The sequence below is a fragment of the Bufo bufo genome, chromosome 2 (assembly GCF_905171765.1).
Source record: "Bufo bufo chromosome 2, aBufBuf1.1, whole genome shotgun sequence".
In the NCBI taxonomy this organism is placed as follows: Eukaryota; Metazoa; Chordata; class Amphibia; order Anura; family Bufonidae; genus Bufo; species Bufo bufo.
The window spans coordinates 471,984,860-472,002,622 of NC_053390.1; the positions used below are offsets into that span (position 1 = coordinate 471,984,860).

At 45.2% G+C, this 17,763-nt stretch overlaps 1 protein-coding gene across 1 annotated transcript in view; it reads left to right on the forward strand.

The window, feature by feature from the left end:
- The window catches only part of SH3GL1 (SH3 domain containing GRB2 like 1, endophilin A2), a 143,090-nt gene that overhangs the window by 104,764 nt on the left and 20,563 nt on the right, over positions 1-17,763 (forward strand). The window contains 1 exon segment of the mRNA XM_040417737.1: positions 7,187-7,345. Coding sequence (XP_040273671.1) covers positions 7,187-7,345 — 159 coding nt within the window.

Genomic DNA, 17,763 nt, shown 5'->3' on the forward strand with positions numbered 1-17,763 from the left:
GCACATCTGGGACATCATGTCTCGCTCTATCCACCAACGTCACGTTGCACCACAGACTGATCAGGAGTTGGCAGATGCTTTAGTCCAGGTCTGGGAGGAGATCCCTCAGGAGACCGTCCGCCACCTCATCAGGAGCATGCACAGGCATTGTAGGGAGGTCATACAGGCACGTGGAGGCCACACACACTACTGAGCCTCATTTTGACTTGTTTTAAGGACATTACATCAAAGTTGGATCAGCCTGTAGTGTGTTTTTCCACTTTAATTTTGAGTGTGACTCCAAATCCAGACCTCCCTGGGTTAAAAATTTGATTTCCATTTTTTTATTTTTGTGTGATTTTGTTGTCAGCACATTCAACTATGTAAAGAACAAAGTATTTCAGAAGAATTTTTAATTAACTCAGATCTAGGATGTGTTATTTTTGTGTTCCCTTTATTTTTTTGAGCAGTGTGTGTATATATATATATATATATATATATATATATTTTATATGTATATATATATACCAAAAGTTTGGACACACCTTCTCATTCAAAGAGTTTTCTTTATTTTCATGACTATGAAGGCATCAAAACTATGAATTAACACATGTGGAATTATATACATAACAAACAAGTGTGAAACAACTGAAAATATGTCATATTCTAGGTTCTTCAAAGTAGCCACCTTTTGCTTTGATTACTGCTTTGCACACTCTTGTCATTCTCTTGATGAGCTTCACAGGCGCGTGCGTTCACAGGAACCGGAGGTAAACTAGCTGATCTGCAGCCTGCCAGCGGCGATCGTTCGCTGGCAGGCTGTAGATGCGATTTTTTTATTTTTTATTTTTTTTTTTTTTTTTTTTTTTTTTTTATCCCCTAAAAGGTATATTAGACGCTGTTTTGATAACAGCGTCTAATATACCTGCTACCTGGTCCTCTGGTGGTCCCTTTTGCTTGGATCGACCACCGTCTGAATGGACCCTTACAGGGGGGTGATCAATGACATATAGTCCATATAGACTCCCTGATCACCCCCCCTGTAAGGCTGGCTCCATTCAGAGGTCCGTATGTGTTTTGCGGATCCATGGATCGGATCCGCAAAACACATACGGACGTCTGAATGGAGCCTTACAGGGGGGTGATCACCCCATATAGACTCCCTGATCACCCCCCTGTCATTGATCACCCCCTTGTAAGGCTGGCTCCATTCAGAGGTCCGTATGTGTTTTGCGGATCCATGGATCGCATCCGCAAAACACATACGGATGTCTGAATGGAGCCTTACAGGGGGGTGATCAATGACAGAGGGGTGATCAGGGAGTCTATATGGGGTGATCACCCCCCTGTAAGGCTCTATTCAGACGTCCGTATGTGTTTTGCGGATCCGATCCGTGGATCCGCAAAACACATACGGACTTCTGAATGGAGCCTGACAGGGGGGTGATCACCCCATATAGACTCCCTGATCACCCCCCTGTAAGGCTCCATTCAGACATTTTTTTGGCACAAGTTAGCGGAAATAGATTTTTATTTTTTTATTTTTTCTTACAAAGTCTCATATTCCACTAACTTATGACAAAAAATAAAATCTCACATGAACTCACCATACCCCTCACGGAATCCAAATGCGTAAATTTTTTTTAGACATTTATATTCCACACTTCTTCTCACGCTTTAGGGCCCCTAAAATGCCAGGGCAGTATAAATACCCCACATGTGACCCCATTTTGGAAAGAAGACACCCCAAGGTATTTTGTGAGGGGCATCGCGAGTTCATGTAAAATTTTATTTTTTGTCACAAGTTAGCGGAAAGGGAGACTCATTGGAAAGAAAAGAAAGATACTCATTGGAATTTGGGCCCCTTTGCGCACCTAGGCTGCAAAAAAGTGTAACACGTGGTATCGCTGTACTCAGGAGAAGTAGGGCAATGTGTTTTGGGGTGTCTTTTTACATATACCCATGCTGGGTGAGAGAAATATCTCTCTATAATGACAACTTTGTATAAAAAAAATGGGAAAAGTTGACTTTTATAGAGATATTTCTCTCACCCAGCATGGGTATATGTAAAAATACACCCCAAAACACATTGCCCTACTTCTTCTGAGTACGGCGATACCACATGTGTGACACTTTTGTGCAGCCTAGGTGGGCATAGGGGCCCAAATTCCAATGAGTACTTTTAGGATTTTACAGGGCATTTTTTACACATTTGGATTCCAGACTTCCTCACGCATTAGGGCCCCTAAAATACCAGGGCAGTATAACTACCCCACAAATGACCCCATTTTGGAAAGAAGACTCCCCAAGGTATTTCGTGATGGGCATAGTGAGTTCATGGAAGTTTTTATTTTTTGTCACAAGTTAGGGCTCTTTCACACTTGCGTTATTGTCTTCCGGCATAGAGTTCCGTCGTCGGGACTCTATGCCGGAAGAATACTGATCAGGATTATCCTAATGCATTCTGAATGGAGAGTAATCCGTTCAGGATGCATCAGGATGTCTTCAGTTCCGGTACGGAACGTTTTTTGGCCGGAGAAAATACCGCAGCATGCTGCGCTTTTTGCTCCGGCCAAAAATCCTGAAGACTTGCCGCAAGGCCGGATCCGGGATCAATGCCCATTGAAAGGCATTGATCCGGATCCGGCCTTAAGCTAAACGTCGTTTCGGCGCATTGCCGGACCCGACGTTTAGCTTTTTCTGAATAGTTACCATGGCTGCCGGGACGCTAAAGTCCTGACAGCCATGGTAAGTGTAGCGGGGAGCAGGGGAGCAGTATACTTACCGTCCGTGCGGCTCCCCGGGCGCTCCAGAGTGACGTCAGGGCGCCCCAAGCGCATGGATCACGTGATCACATGGATCACGTCATCCATGCGCATGGGGCGCTCTGACGTCATTCTGGAGCGCCCGGGGAGCCGCACGGACTGTAAGTATACCGCTCCCCCGCTCCCCGCTCCTACTATGGCAGCCAGGACTTTAATAGCGTCCTGGGTGCCATAGTAACACTGAAAGCATTTGGAAGACGGTTCCGTCTTCAAATGCTTTCAGTACACTTGCGTTGTTACGGATCCGGCAGGCACCTCCGGCAACGGAAGTGCATGCCGGATCCCAACAACGCAAGTGTGAAAGAGGCCTTAGTGGAATATGAGACTTTTGTAAGGAAAAAAAAAATAAAATCATCATTTTCCGCCAACTTGTGACAAAAAATAAAAACTTCCATGAACTCACTATGCCCATCAGTGAATACCTTAGGGTGTCTACTTTCTGAAATGGGGTCATTTGTGGGGTGTTTGTACTGTCTGGCCATTGTAGAACCTCAGGAAACATGACAGGTGCTCAGAAAGTCAGAGCTGCTTCAAAATGCGGAAATTCACATTTTTGTACCAGAGTTTGTAAACGCTATAACTTTTACCCAAAACATTTTTTTTTTTACCAAAGACATGTAGAACAATAAATTTAGAGAAAAATTTATATAGAGATGTAGTTTTTTTTTTTTTTTTTAAATTACAACTGAGAGTGAAAAATGTCATTTTTTTGCAAATATTTTGGTAAATTTCGATTAATAACAAAAAAAAGTAAAAATGTCAGCAGCAATGAAATACCACCAAATGAAAGCTCTATTAGTGAGAAGAAAAGGAGGTAAAATTCATTTGGGTGGTAAGTTGTATGACCGAGCAATAAACCGTGAAAGTAGTGTAGTGCAGAATTGTAAAAAGTGGTCTGGTCATTAAGGGTGTTTAAGCTAGGGGAGCTGAGGTGGTTAATACACAAGAATAGCTATATAAATGTGGTATCTGGGTACTGACCCAGAGAATGAAGGGAACAGGTCAGTTACAGGGGAAAACAGCTCTACTAAGTTGTTCTAAGACTTAAGACCCAGTAGCTCTACTCTGCCTGAGAACACTTGCTCACTGGGTCCAATGGAGGAAGTGGCAGAGGCATTGCCACTTAATCTTTTCACTGCATAGCGCTCATTGAACACTATGCACCAAGGAAAGGAAAAGGCAGAAATGACAAACTGTTTCTGACATCTCCTTGGGGTTCTTGGCTGTCACTGACAGTGGGGAACCCAACCTGCTCCTGCTAGATTGTAGGCAATTTAAAGGGCATCTGACAGCAGTTTTGACTATGCTAAACTGCTGACAGCACTAGGTAGGGGCTCGGTTGAGCAGTACAAATATTCCTTTTGTGGAGTTTATTATCAGGAGTAGGGATCGACCGATTATCGGAGTTACCGATATTATCGGCCGATATTCAAAGTTATCGGTATCGCCATCTAACCTTGCCGATAACACCAATAATGCATCCAGCACGCTACCACAGAACATGAGTGCACTGCTCATGTTCCCTCAGCAGCACAGGGGAGAAGGAGTCACTCTATCCCTCCCCCCCTGTGCCTCGCTGCCAATGAGGAGAGACGGGAGGAGGAGGGGCGGGCGCACTGTGCCACCAGTGCCGTTTCTAGGGGCGGGCGGGACGGGCGGCCGCCCGGGGCGCTGTCAGAAGGGGGGCGCCAGCAGGGGCGCCCTCTTGTCGTTTCTCTGCCGTGCGCCCTGCCTCCCTCCCTCTGACATCTCGCAGTCGCCTGACCTGCGCCCGAGTGCCGGCCCGAGTCCTCTCACTCTTCAGACAGTGCGGGCGGCACTTACTGACGTCACGCGCCTGCTCCTCCCACTAGGCGGCGCAGGCGCGTGATGTACACTGAGTGAGTGAGCGCCGCCCTGCCTGCCTGTTACCGCCCGCCCTGAGCCCCTGAGCAGTGCTGATGCCTGCTGTGAGGTGCATTAACTACAATGGGGGGACATTAATTACAATGGGGGGACATTAATTACAATGGGGGGGCATTAATTACAATGGGGGGGCCACTGTGGGAGACATGAAAATGGGGGCCACTGTCACTGTGGGGGACATTATTTTTAATAAGGATCACTATGGACATTATTTAGAATGGAGGCTGCTGTGGGTGTCATTACTCATTATAACTGTATAATGTCTGATAGGCCTAGTCCTGAGTTATATTACCCTGCCCATGCCCTGTATAATAATGTACCCATCCCTGATACCCCTTAGTTATATTACCCCGCTGGAGTAATATAACTAAGGGGTATCAGGGTACATTATTATACAGGGCATGGGCAGGGTAATATAACTCAGGACTAGGCCTATCAGACATTATACAGTTATAATGAGTAATGACACCCACAGCAGCCTCCATTCTAAATAATGTCCATAGTGATCCTTATTAAAAATAATGTCCCCCACAGGCAGGCTCTGCGGGCGGCGGCGCTCACTCACTGTACGTCACGCGCCGCGTGACGTACAGTAGTGAGGTGAGCACCGCCGCCCGCACTGCCTGCCTGTTACCGCCTGTCCGGAGCAGTGCTGAGAAAGAAGCCTGCTGTAAGTGAGAGCCTGAGTCTATGGGACAGTGGGTCACTGGGTGCGTCACTGTGACCGTCCGTGCAATGTGGTTCCACATTTTTTACAATGGGGAGACACTTATTTCATCGAGCAGTTTTGGGGGGGGGGGGGGGAGTTTTTTTGACACTCGCCCTGAGAGAAATTTTACCTAGAAACTGCACTGTGTGCCACCATTGATAATTAATGTCTAATACAAATACAGGAGGTGGTGCCCAGCCTATATGACAGGATGCTGTGATCAGCAGCAGTTAACCCCTCAGGTGCCGCACCTGAGGGTTTAACTGTTGATCGCAGCTCCCTGTCAGAGGCAGGGTGCCGTCTATGTGATTCTGCGCTGACACACCCGCCTCCTGTATTAAAATTCTCCCTGCTGCTGTGTGTTTTATGCACAGGGCAGCAGGGAGTGTGTGAAGTTCTATTCACCCTAATAGAGCTCTATCAGGGTGAATAGGACAAGGGATTAAAAGATCCCTAAGGGGGAAAATAGTTATTAAATAAAAAGTAAAAAAAAAAACGATCCCCATGCGCCTGCCCCATGGAAGGTGCCCGTGCATTGCGGACCACAATTTGCGGTTCACCGCACGGGCACAGTACACCAACGGTCGTGTGAACGAGCCCTAAGGGACTAGATTTTGGAGGGGTGCTACATAGAGGTAAGGATTTTATTATGTGCAGAAGTACATTTGTAGTGCATGTATTAACAAGTAGCTGTGGACACTTCTATATAGGGAAGGCCATTAGATGCCTGTTTGAGCGGGTAAGGGATCATATCAATTTCGGTACAGTCAGGTAAAGGATGCCCTAGATTCATTAAACATATGAGAGGAGTTGTAGAACATTAAAATTTACTGGTATTGAACTAGTCCACAATTCACCATCAGGGGGAGACAGACATCACCTACTGCTACAAAAGGAAGCCAGGTGGATCCTGCCTGCAGAGGCATTGGGGAGGTTAGGTCTTAATGACAGAAATTATTTGAGTGTTTTCTTATAAATTGTGCTTTCTTGTGGTAAGTGCATGCTACTATTGTATGTTGTTTTTATGTATACACTGGGGAGTGTTTGCGTATGATGCCATGGCAACCCCACCCAAGGTCTTTAAAAGACAGCTCGTGAGTACGCCCTGACGTCGGCGGCCTGAGGAAGTGCGATTTCACGCGAAATGGCAGTCTCTGCTGAGATGTGTGACGTATGCGTGTTTCACCCCTGCCTGTAAGCCTGAGCATTGTTATGCAAGATTAAAGGACTGCTTTTAGCAACATGACAGTGGTGAGTGCCGCCCTATTTCCTCTTTTTATTATTGGATTATGTTGCCTCTTTAAGGGCTGTGTACCGCTATACTTTATTTTGAGACGTGGACGTGCGGTGGATTGATTTTTGGAGTGTGTGGTTGGCGTTTTGTATACCCAGCAGCTGTGCCGCCGTGCTTTCTACTGTGGACAGTATCCACAAAAAGTATGTTTGTTCTGCTTTCCCCAGCCCCTACCTAGTGCTATCGGCAATTAAGCATGGTCAAAACTGCTGAGTCCAGCCTAGATATGTCACCGCTAAGGTCAGTAATTGGCTGAAGACATGCACGTGAACCTATCCATTCAGAAGTTTACAAATGGAGACTGGAAGAAGGGAGCCAGATAGCCAGAATGGTTCAGTGGGGAGCAGCTGCATAATGTTTTTTTTACTTGGTACAGCAGGCTGGGGTTGAAATTTGAAGAAAAGCTGGCCAACCCTTTTAAAGTTTTTTCTTTTCCTTATTCATTGGTAAGAACTACCTCCTTGTTCCTTTCAGCACCATCTAAAGAAGTTAGAAGGACGTAGATTGGATTATGACTACAAAAAAAAGCGCCAAGGGAAGATCCCAGATGAAGAGCTGCGACAAGCATTAGAGAAGTTTATAGAGTCTAAAGAAGTGGCAGAGACGAGTATGCTCAATCTTTTGGATACTGATGTAAGAAAAAGAAATATTATTTATTCCTTGTTCTTTTAATCCTGAAAGGGTTTTCTTGGCCTACAGGGAAAGGGCATTTTAGCATCACATGGCGGTACTGTATAGGAGTTTGAGGAAGTGGAATTTAATTATAAAACCCTTGTAGCCTTGAAACTGTGTACATACATATATGCATCAGCCTTAAAGGGCTTCTGTCACCCCCCTAAAGTCATATATTTTTTTGGGGCTACTTAAAATCCTTATACTGCGATATATCAATATATAATGCTCTTACTCATTTTCGTTCAGTAGTTTCTTTAAAAAACGGACTTTGATAATAAGTAAATTACCTCTCTACCAGCAAGTAGGGCGGCTACTTGCTGGTAGCAGCCGCATTTTCCTTTCATAATGACGCCCCCTCCTCATGTTGATTGACAGGGCCAGCGAACTTGCTCGTCCTCTGGCTGGCCCTGTCTGCGTTCAAATTCTCGCGCCTGCGCCGTACCGGTCTTCAGTCGGCGCAGGCGCACTGAGAGGAGGACGCTCGCTCGCTGCTCCTTCCTCAGTGCGCCTGCGCCGGGTGTAGATGTGACATCATCGGCGCAGGCACATTGAGGATGGAGCGGCCGAGGGAGCGTCCTCCTCTCAGTGCGCCTGCGCCGACTGAAGACCGGTACGGCGCAGGCGCGAGAATTTGAACGCAGACAGGGCCAGCCAGAGGACGAGCAAGTTCGCTGGCCCTGTCAATCAACATGAGGAGGGGCCGTCTTTATGAAAGGAGGATGCGGCTGCTACCAGCAAGTAGCCGCCCTACTTGCTGGTAGAGAGGTAATTTACATATTATAAAAGTCCGTTTTTTAAAGAAACTACTGAACGAAAATGAGTAAGAGCACTATATATTGATATATCGCAGTATAAGGATTTTAAGTAGCCAAAAAAAAAATAATGATTTTAGGAGGGTGACAGAAGCCCTTTAACATTAAAACCACTTCTGTTGGAGCCACCTAGACTCATCAGCCTTTGCTCCTCTCGCACATCGGTGAGCCTTTGGCCCTGTTACCTGTTCACCTGTTGTCCTTGCTTGGGTAACTCTTGGTAGATATTAACCACTGCATACCAAGAAAACCCCACAAGTCTTGCCAACTGTTAACTTGCTAATATCCCTCCCCTTGACAAGAACTATTGCTGCGAGATACTTCAGTTAACATTTGAGTGGTTGTAATGTTATGGCAGATTTCATCCATATAATATATGGTATACTACATATAATTATCTCCACCCACTAAATTTGTTATATGTTTTCCTTGGAAAAGTAGAGAGCTGACATTTACTTCTGATGTATGTATACTGTATATTATAGAGCCGATAAGAAATACAAGTAATGCCATTACGGTTTTCCTGAACAGTCATGCGCCCTCACGTTGCATAGTTACATAGTGTTTGTTATATCCACTTGCCTTTTTTTCATTAGAATAAGATTAATAACATTATTCATTATTTACCTGTTGAATTGACCACTATTTAATGCAGCCATACCAGTCATCACCCCCGGGTGTTTGAGGCCAGTGATTGAGTGCACCTGGTGTCAACATGACGCCAGCACTGCTGTCCTGCAAGCAAAGACTAGCTGAGAGAACCAAAATGGCAGCACTGGAACGGTGGGCGATTCAAGGAGCAAGTAATGCTTATTTTATACCATCCTGCCTGAGCTACCATTTTTGCTAATCTCTGGCAATACCTTCCATTAAAATAGATGATCAAGGGAAAAAACTATCATCTGAACGAGCACTCTGCCAACAGCTATCCATTGTATTTGACTAGCTTACTTCTGTGTAGCCAACTATTTCTTGTACAGCTCTATATGTTGTTGCATGCACCCAGGGGCCATCTTCCGCAGTCCTTTCCCTTTAACGCACTCCTGGGGAAACTTTCTGCCGCATTTTGTCTTTTTTTTTTTTTTATATTTATTTTTCTTCTTAAATCTTCATTTGATATTTTCATATTATAATTTCTGTATTTTCTTCTTTTGTGTTATGGGACATGATTTCCAGTACTTGCCAATTATTGGCTTACTAGTTAGTCATTGTAACTATAGTGTCAGGTTTATATAGTAGTAAACACATTCTTATTATAATTTTAGTTTATTGCTAGGAAAAATGTTTCATATACTCTGAGAACTAGCTTGTACTGTATGTTGTGTTTCTTTTGTTCATCACTTGGTACTCAAATTCTAGTTGTTGGTAATTTTTCATATGTTCACAGAAGAGAGTTCAACTGTATAACCAAATAGAGCGGGCTGCTCAGGCTGGTACAGTGGTCATAATGGGAGATTTTAACTTCCCAGACATTGACTGGGGTCATGATTCTGCCTCAAACGCAAAGGGGAAAAGATTCCTCAACTTGCTGCAGGACAACTTTATTGGCCAGTTTGTAAAAGATCACACTAGGGGCAATGCTCTGTTGGATCTGGTAATTTCTAAGGATGCAGAACTTGTTGGAAATGTTACTGTTCGAGAAACACTAGGTAATAATGACCACAATTTAATTATATTCCCCCTGAACTATAAGAAGCAAACTCTGGCTGGTAGAGCAAAAACGCTGAATTTTAAATAGGCCAACTTCCCTGAGTTGAGGGCAACATTTCAGGGCCTAGACTGGGAGCAGCTACTGTCACATAATACTACCGAGGATAAATGGGAGAGCTTTAAATCCACATTAAGTAATTGAACTAAAAAAATGTATTCCTTTGGATAAAAAGTTTAAACTGCTAAAATATCCCCCCGCCCCATAGCTTACAGCTACTGTAAAAAGGGCAATACATTACAAAAAAGGGCATTTAATAAATACAAATCTGAGGGGTCAGCTGTAGCCTTTGAAGTTTACAAAGGGCTTAATAAAATCCACAAAACTAAGGGTATTTTCACACTAGCGTTATTCTTTACCAGCATTGAGTTCTGTCCTAGGGGCTCAATACCGGAAAATAACTGATCAGTTTTATCCTAATGCATTCTGAATGGAGAGAAATCCGTTCAGGATGTCTTCAGTTCAGTCTTTTTGACTTTTCAGGACGGAGATAATACTGCAGCATGCTGTATAAGGGGGATAAAAGTTAGTAAAAAAAAAAAAAACACCAAAATATTAAGTATAATTAAAAAAAAGATTTACAAAAAAAAATTAAAATACACATTAACAATAAAAATATTCATTTTCAGCAGATTTGTGTAGGAATTTTTCTTTTTTCAAAAATGAAATTTCACAGAATATTGGTATAAATTATCGGCTATCGGCCTGAAAGTTCACAAATTATATCACTCGATCCCTAGTCCAGATGGATTACACCCAAGAGCTCTTAAAGAATTCAGTCATTGCTGTGCCCTTCTTTATAACTTTTAGAGATTCTTTAGGTATTGGTACAGTGCCAAGTGATTTGGCGCAAGGCAAAGTTAGTTTAAAGGGGTTGTCTAAGTTATTTTTTTGTTCTTTGTATGTTTCTAACAAGAGTTATTGGCAAATGGGGATGAAAGTTGAGAATTTCTTCTTTTTTTTTTTTTGCCAATTTTTCCATTTTAACCCATTTTTTCCACTAGCAAATCAAGGGTTAACAGTCAAAAAAGACTGTATCTTTATTGCCCTGACTCTGCAGTTTACAGAAACACCCCATATGTGGTCGTACACTACTGTACGGCCACACGGCGGGGTGTAGAGGGAAAGGAGCGCCGTGTGGGTTTTGGGGGGGCTGATTTTTATGGACCGGTTTATTTACACCGTGTCCTATTTCAAGACCCCCCTGATGCACCCCTAACAGTAGAAACTCCCTAAAAGTGACCCCATTATGGAAACTACGGGATAAGGTGGCGTTTTTTTTTGGGACTATTTTTAGGGTACATATGTTTTTTGGTTGCTCTATATTACATTTTTCTGAGGTAAGGTTACCAAAAATAGAAATTCAGAAATTTCATCTCATTTGCCATAAACTGTTGAACACCTAAAGGGTTAATAAAGTTTGTAAAATCAGTTTTGAATACCTTAAGGGGTGTAGTTTCTTAGATGGGGTCACTTTTAGGGAGTTTCTACTCTAGGGGAGCATCAGGGGGGCTTCTAAAGGGACATGGTGTGAATAAAAAAGGCCATCAAAATCGGCCTTCCAGAAACCATGTCGGTCCTTTCCCTTTGCGCCTCCCTTTTACTGATACAGCAGTTTACAACCACAAATGTGGCGTTTCTGTAAACTGCAGTATCAGGGTAATAAATGTTAAGTTTTGTTTGGCTTTTTACCGGAAACGACGGATTGAAATGGAAAAGTGCCAAAAATAGCTGTTTTGGCACCATTTTTTTATTTATTTTTTGGACCGTGTTAATCTAGGGGGTTGGGTCATGGGGTATTTTTACAGAGGAGATTATTACGGACGTGGCGATACCTAATAAGTCTATTTTTTTACAATTATTTAGGTTTTAGACTATATTATCTTTTGTATCTCTCTTTTGTTTTTTTTTTGTTTTTTAGCCGATTGTATTAGGTAGGGGCTCATTTTTTGCGGGATGATGGGACGGTTTTATTGGCACTATTTTGGGGGCTATATTACTTTTTGATCGCTTGCTATTACACTTTTTTTTTTTTATGTAAGGTGACAAATATATATATATATATATATATATATATATATATATATATATATATATATATATATATATAATTTTTTTTTTTTATTACCGTGTTAATCTTGGGGGTTAGGGGTATATTTACAGAGGAGATTATTACTGACGCTGCACTACCTAGTAAGTCTACTTTTTCTTTTTTTTTAGTTCTACAAGTCTGAAAACCATAGTTTTTTTGAATAGTCAGTGGCTAAGTTGGTGAAGGGGATTATAAATTTAGAACTCAATGGAAGTGTGGTACTGCCTGAAGCAACCAATAACGCAGAGGCCCGGATGATCGGGGCACGTGTCACATTGAGTAGTGGTGTCCTTCCGTATCCCCCTCCTGCGCCACGCTCTGCATTTTTTTTGTGGGGGTTCGTCCCTTCTTTCCAGTATGGGGGACCACACCTGGAAAGTGTTGGCCAGGGACGATCCGGGCGCCTCCAATTCCCGAGGTACTCCCATCTGCTTTTTCCCGGTCAGAAAAGATCAGGGTCTTGAAGACTGCCTCATAGAACTGGAGGAATGTCCCTGTGTTGCCAGCGCTTTGGAACAGTACAAAAGAGTTGTACATGGCAACCTGCACCAAGCAGACCGCAACTTTTTTGTACCATGCCTTGGTTTTGCGCATGGCGTTATATGGCTTGAGGGCTTGATCAGAGAGATCAGCTCCTCCCATATACCGATTTGTATTCGACGATTCAATCGGGCTTGAGGACCGTTGCCGCGGTACCTCGCACAGGGGTGATGCCGTTACCATGAATTGTGGACAGTACAAGGACATCCCTCTTGTCCTTATATCTGACCAGCAGCAGGTTTCCACTGGTAAGGGCAAGGGTCTCACCCCTGGGGATAGGTACCTGGAGGGGGTAGGCAGGGAGGCTACGCTGATTTTTCCACACGGTCCCACAAGCGAACGTGGATCTGGCGGCGAGGGACTGGAACAAGGGATACTAGTACAAAAGTTAACCACGTATAGGTGGTAACCCTTATCTAGCAGTTGGTGCATAAGGTCCCACACAAGTTTCCTGCTAACACCCAGAGTAGGGGGACATTCTGGTGGTTGAATACGGGAATCTCGCCCCTCGTACACACAAAACTTGTAAGTGTACCCTGAGGTACTCTCACAAAGTTTGTACAGCTTCACGCCATACCTTGCCCGCTTTGAGGGAACATACTGGCGGAAACTGAGTCTCCCCTTGAACGCAATGAGAGACTCATCAACCGCGACCTCCCTTCCAGGTACATAGGCCTCCATGAATTTGGCCCCAAAGTGATCGATGACCGGCCGTATCTTATACAGTCATAGGCAGGATCACTTTGGGGGGGACATGCTGCATTTTATGAATAATACAGGCATTTCCGGATGGCCTCAAATCGGGAACGTGTCATGGCCATACTGTAGAGTGGGGTCTGGTAGAGGACGTCCCCACCCCAGTACAGCCTGACACTGGGCTTTTTGACTAGGCCCATATGCAGCACGAGGCCCCAAAACAATGTCCTCTCGGCTGCACTGACCGGGGTCCAGCCACCGGGCCTAGCCAAAAACGAGCCCGGGTGTTGATCGACAAACTGTTGGGCGTACAGGTTCGTCTGCTCCACCATCAGATTTACCAGTTCCTCACTGAAAAAATGACTGAAAAAGTCGTATTCAGTGAAGCCCACTGTGTAAATCTGGATTCCTGATTCACCAACAAAATCAGGAATTGCGGGCTCAAAGTTCTCTGGGGTACACCAGACAAGTCCACCTGCAGGGGGCTCAGGTGGACTGACCTGGTGGCCCGGAAAAATAGTACGAGCGACAGAGCTGCTTGTACTAGGCTGGGCCACAGGGTCCCTAGCATGGGGGTCCCCTCGATCCGCCTGGCGGCGTCTCCACCGCCTTGGGGGCTCATCATCGCTTGATGATGAGGAGGATGCGGATGACAACAGGAACGTGGGGTAATCCTCATCCTCACTGGGGCTCTCGGACTCGGAGGCAAGGAGGGCGTATGCCTCCTCGGCCGAGAACGTCCGGCGGGGCCATAGGGGAGTGTGTGTCTGCGTGTGTATGTCCGTGTGTAAATCTTTAGTAGGTGTGTGTGGTGCACGGGTGTTCACGCACTTACCCTATAAATGCGCTGTGGGGCGGGGTGGGCGATGCGCTAACAGTGGCCGGACGCAAAGAGCGCCGGCCACAGATGGCGCATGCAAAGAAAAAAGAAAAAAAACTTGCACCCCCAAAAAATCAGATCAGGGGGCTCACAGACCAAAAAAGTGTTTGTTTTTTTGTTTTTTGTTTTTTTACCTAATCTAACCCAACCCTAAACTTGCCCTAACTACCCCTGCCTCCTAAGGTGCCTGATGGCACCAAAAACTCACAAGATGGTGGGCAGCGTGAACTCCTGCTGCTCTCCCCGCTCCACGGACCGGAATGAGGGAGGAGAGCAGCGGCGGAGATTCAAACTTGCCGCACTCTGGTCACCATGCGGCATGGTGACCAATTGCAGGCGATCCTGAGAGATGACGTGATCGCCACCTCACAGGATCGCAGGACGGTGATTGGTGGTGTATAATCATACCACCGATCACCGTCCTTTCCGGGTTATCTGGTCATCAAATACCCGAATAACCCTGAAACGCAGAAAACCGCAGGTCTGAATTGACCTGTGGTTTTCTGCGATCGCCGACATGGGGGGGGGTCACAAGATCCCCCTGGGCATTGGTACAGAGTGCCTGCCGAATGATTTCGGCAGGCATTTGGGTCCGATCACCGCAGGTGGCGCTGCGGTGATCGACAATTCTCAGGACGTACCGGTACCTCTGTGTCATTAAGTACCAGGACATCAGGGCGTACCGGTACGCCCTGTGTCCTGAAGAGGTTAAGGACCAGCAACGTACATTATGTCATGCTGTTCGGGCGGGTGCAGGAACTGTTACGGCAGTAACTGATAGCCGGACCCCTGCCGTATGCGCCGGCATCGGTGAAAACACTGATGCCAATGCATTAACCCTCGCACTGCCGCGGTCAGCACTGACCGTGGCACGTGCTGGATCCTGCCGGATGCGGGCTGGCCATAGGGTCCCCGCGCTGCTGTGACGGGGACCTGATGGCAGGAAAGGCTGCCGATGCCTTCCGTGACAGCCTGTGAGATCCATCCCCCTGCATCTCACAATAAAATGTAAAATGTAATACACTTTTAGCCAATGCATTACAATTTAGAAGTATTGTAATGCATTGTAAAGGGGACCAGACCCCAGTCAGAGTGGGACAAAAAAATACAGTGACAGAAAAGTAGACATATTAGGTATCGACCGGCTCTATAAAAATATCACATGACCTAACCCCTCAGATGAACACCGCAAAAAAATAAAATAAAAACTGCTAAAAAAAACAATTTTTTTGTTACCTTGCATCACTAAAAGTGTATCACCAAGCAATCAAAAAGGCATATTCCCCCCAAAAATAGTACCAATCTATTCGACACCTCATCCCACAAAAAAATGAGCTCCTACCTAAGACAATCGCCCGCCCAAAAAATAAAAAATAAACTATGGCTCTCAGATTATGGAGACCCTAAAACATTATTTTTTTATTGTTTCAAAAATGCTTTTATTGTGTTAAAGGAGTTCTCTGGGCTTAACCTTTTTTTGGCTTTAAAAATCTAACCTGTGGATGAAAGATTATTGCTCACATACTTAACTTTCACAGTGCAGCCGTTCTGCCTCCCGTTCACGTGGTCCCTCCAGATGGACTTTGCCCGGAAGAACAGAAAAGCTGTCTCCTTGTCTTCCGCTCTTCTCTTCCTTGCTGGAGCAGGAGACAAATCATCACTAATGACGTCACCGACTCTTTTTCAACGCAGGCGCAGTACGCACAATTACAGTGCGCATTTGCCGGTTTCTCTGCGCCGGCTCCGTACAAACATGCACTGCGCATGTGCCGGGACCGCCAGCCATCTTCTGAGTGTACAGGCTTCTATGTGAGCCTGTACTGACTCATGTACAGTGCGATGTAAGCGCTGTACATGAGTGACAGCATAGCGATTAGCCACAGAAGCTGATCGCTATGCTGTGAAGGTCATTATGGGCACTGTGGATGGCACTTTGGGGGCACTGTGGATGTCATTAGGGGCACTATGGATGGCACATGGGCACTTTGGAGGCACTGTGTATGGTACTTGGGCGCACTGTGGATGTCGTTAAGAGCACTATTGATGGCACTTCGGAGGCACAGTGGATGTCATTAGGGGCACTATGGATGGCACATGGGCATTGTGGATGTGATTAGGGGCACTATTGATGGCACATTGGCACTGTGGATGGCACATGGGGACACTGTGGATGACACTGTTATGGGGACTCTGTTATGGGGACACTCTGGATGACTCTGTTATGGGGACACTCTGGATGACTCTGTTATGGGGACACTCTGCATGACTCTGTTATGGGGACACTCTGCATGACTCTGTTATGGGGACACTCTGCATGACTCTGTTATGGGGACACTCTGGATGACTCTGTTATGGGGACACTCTGGATGACTCTGTTATGGCAGCTCAGTAGGAGTGATAGGGATCATCAAACTACTGTGATCGTCCCAGGAATCCATGTCTCAGTCCATGTGTCAGCCAAAATTTCCAGGCCAACCTCTGCTCTCCTGACCAGATAAGAAACTGTATCATACATTACTGTCATATCGTCAGTGCGGTCGGCCTGGGAGATGTGGCGACACACGGACAGTGTTTCCCAGGCTGATCATGGTCTTATCTCACGTGTATCACACATGTTGGCCCAAGAAAAACCCTTCAGCAGTCAGGACCTAAAAAGATTAAATTTGGCCTCATGCACAGAACTGTATCTGTTCTGCTTTCTCCAAGTAGCAGATCTGCTAAATACGGATACTGCCTGTTTGAGATGTGCATTTTTTCCAGAGCCATTGAGTTCTATAGGTTTTAGATCTGCATTATGAGGACCAGAATAAGACATGTTCTATCTTTTGCTGTACTGATATATGGATGTGGAAAGCACACTGATGAAGTCCATGTGTTTTCCACATCCGCATGTCAGTTCTGCAAAAAAAAAAAAAAAAAAAATGTCCTATTCTGGTCCTCATAGTGCAGACCTGAAATCCATAGAAACATCCTTATTTAGCGGATAAATGGATACGGTCGTGTGCATAAGGGTTTAGATAGACAGCTCAGCAGGCTGTATCATACAAAATTGGATTAGATACACAGCTCAGCAGGCTGTATCATACAAAATTGGATTAGATACACAGCTCAGCAGGCTGTATCATACAAAAGGGTATTAGATACACAGCTCAGCAGGCTGTATCATAGAAGATGGGATTAGATGCACACTACAGCAGGAAGTATTGCACACATACATGTTAGGCTTAGATACAGATGTGTTTGGATGTGCTTGCTGTTTATTACATTCTGGAGATGGTGAGGGAAGAACCCGTGGATGGTCAGTGATGGGATTTAGGCTCAATTCACACCTGAGCGTTTTACAGCGCGTTCCTACGCGCTGTAAAACGCTCAACAAGGAGAAACCAATGCTTCCCTATGGGAATGGTTCTCACCTGGGCGTTTTACAGCGCGTATGATCGCGCTGTAAAACGCCCGACGCTCACACAAGTACAGGAGCGTTTTTTTGGGCGCTTGTCGCGCGTTCCCGTACATAGACTTTCGGGAACGCGCGACACTGTGTGCACACTTGTCTCTGTATGCGCGCTTGTAAACGTCCGTACAATCGCGCATACAGAGCGCTCCTTTCAGAACGCTCAGGTGTGAATTGAGCCTTAGACACTGAGTAAG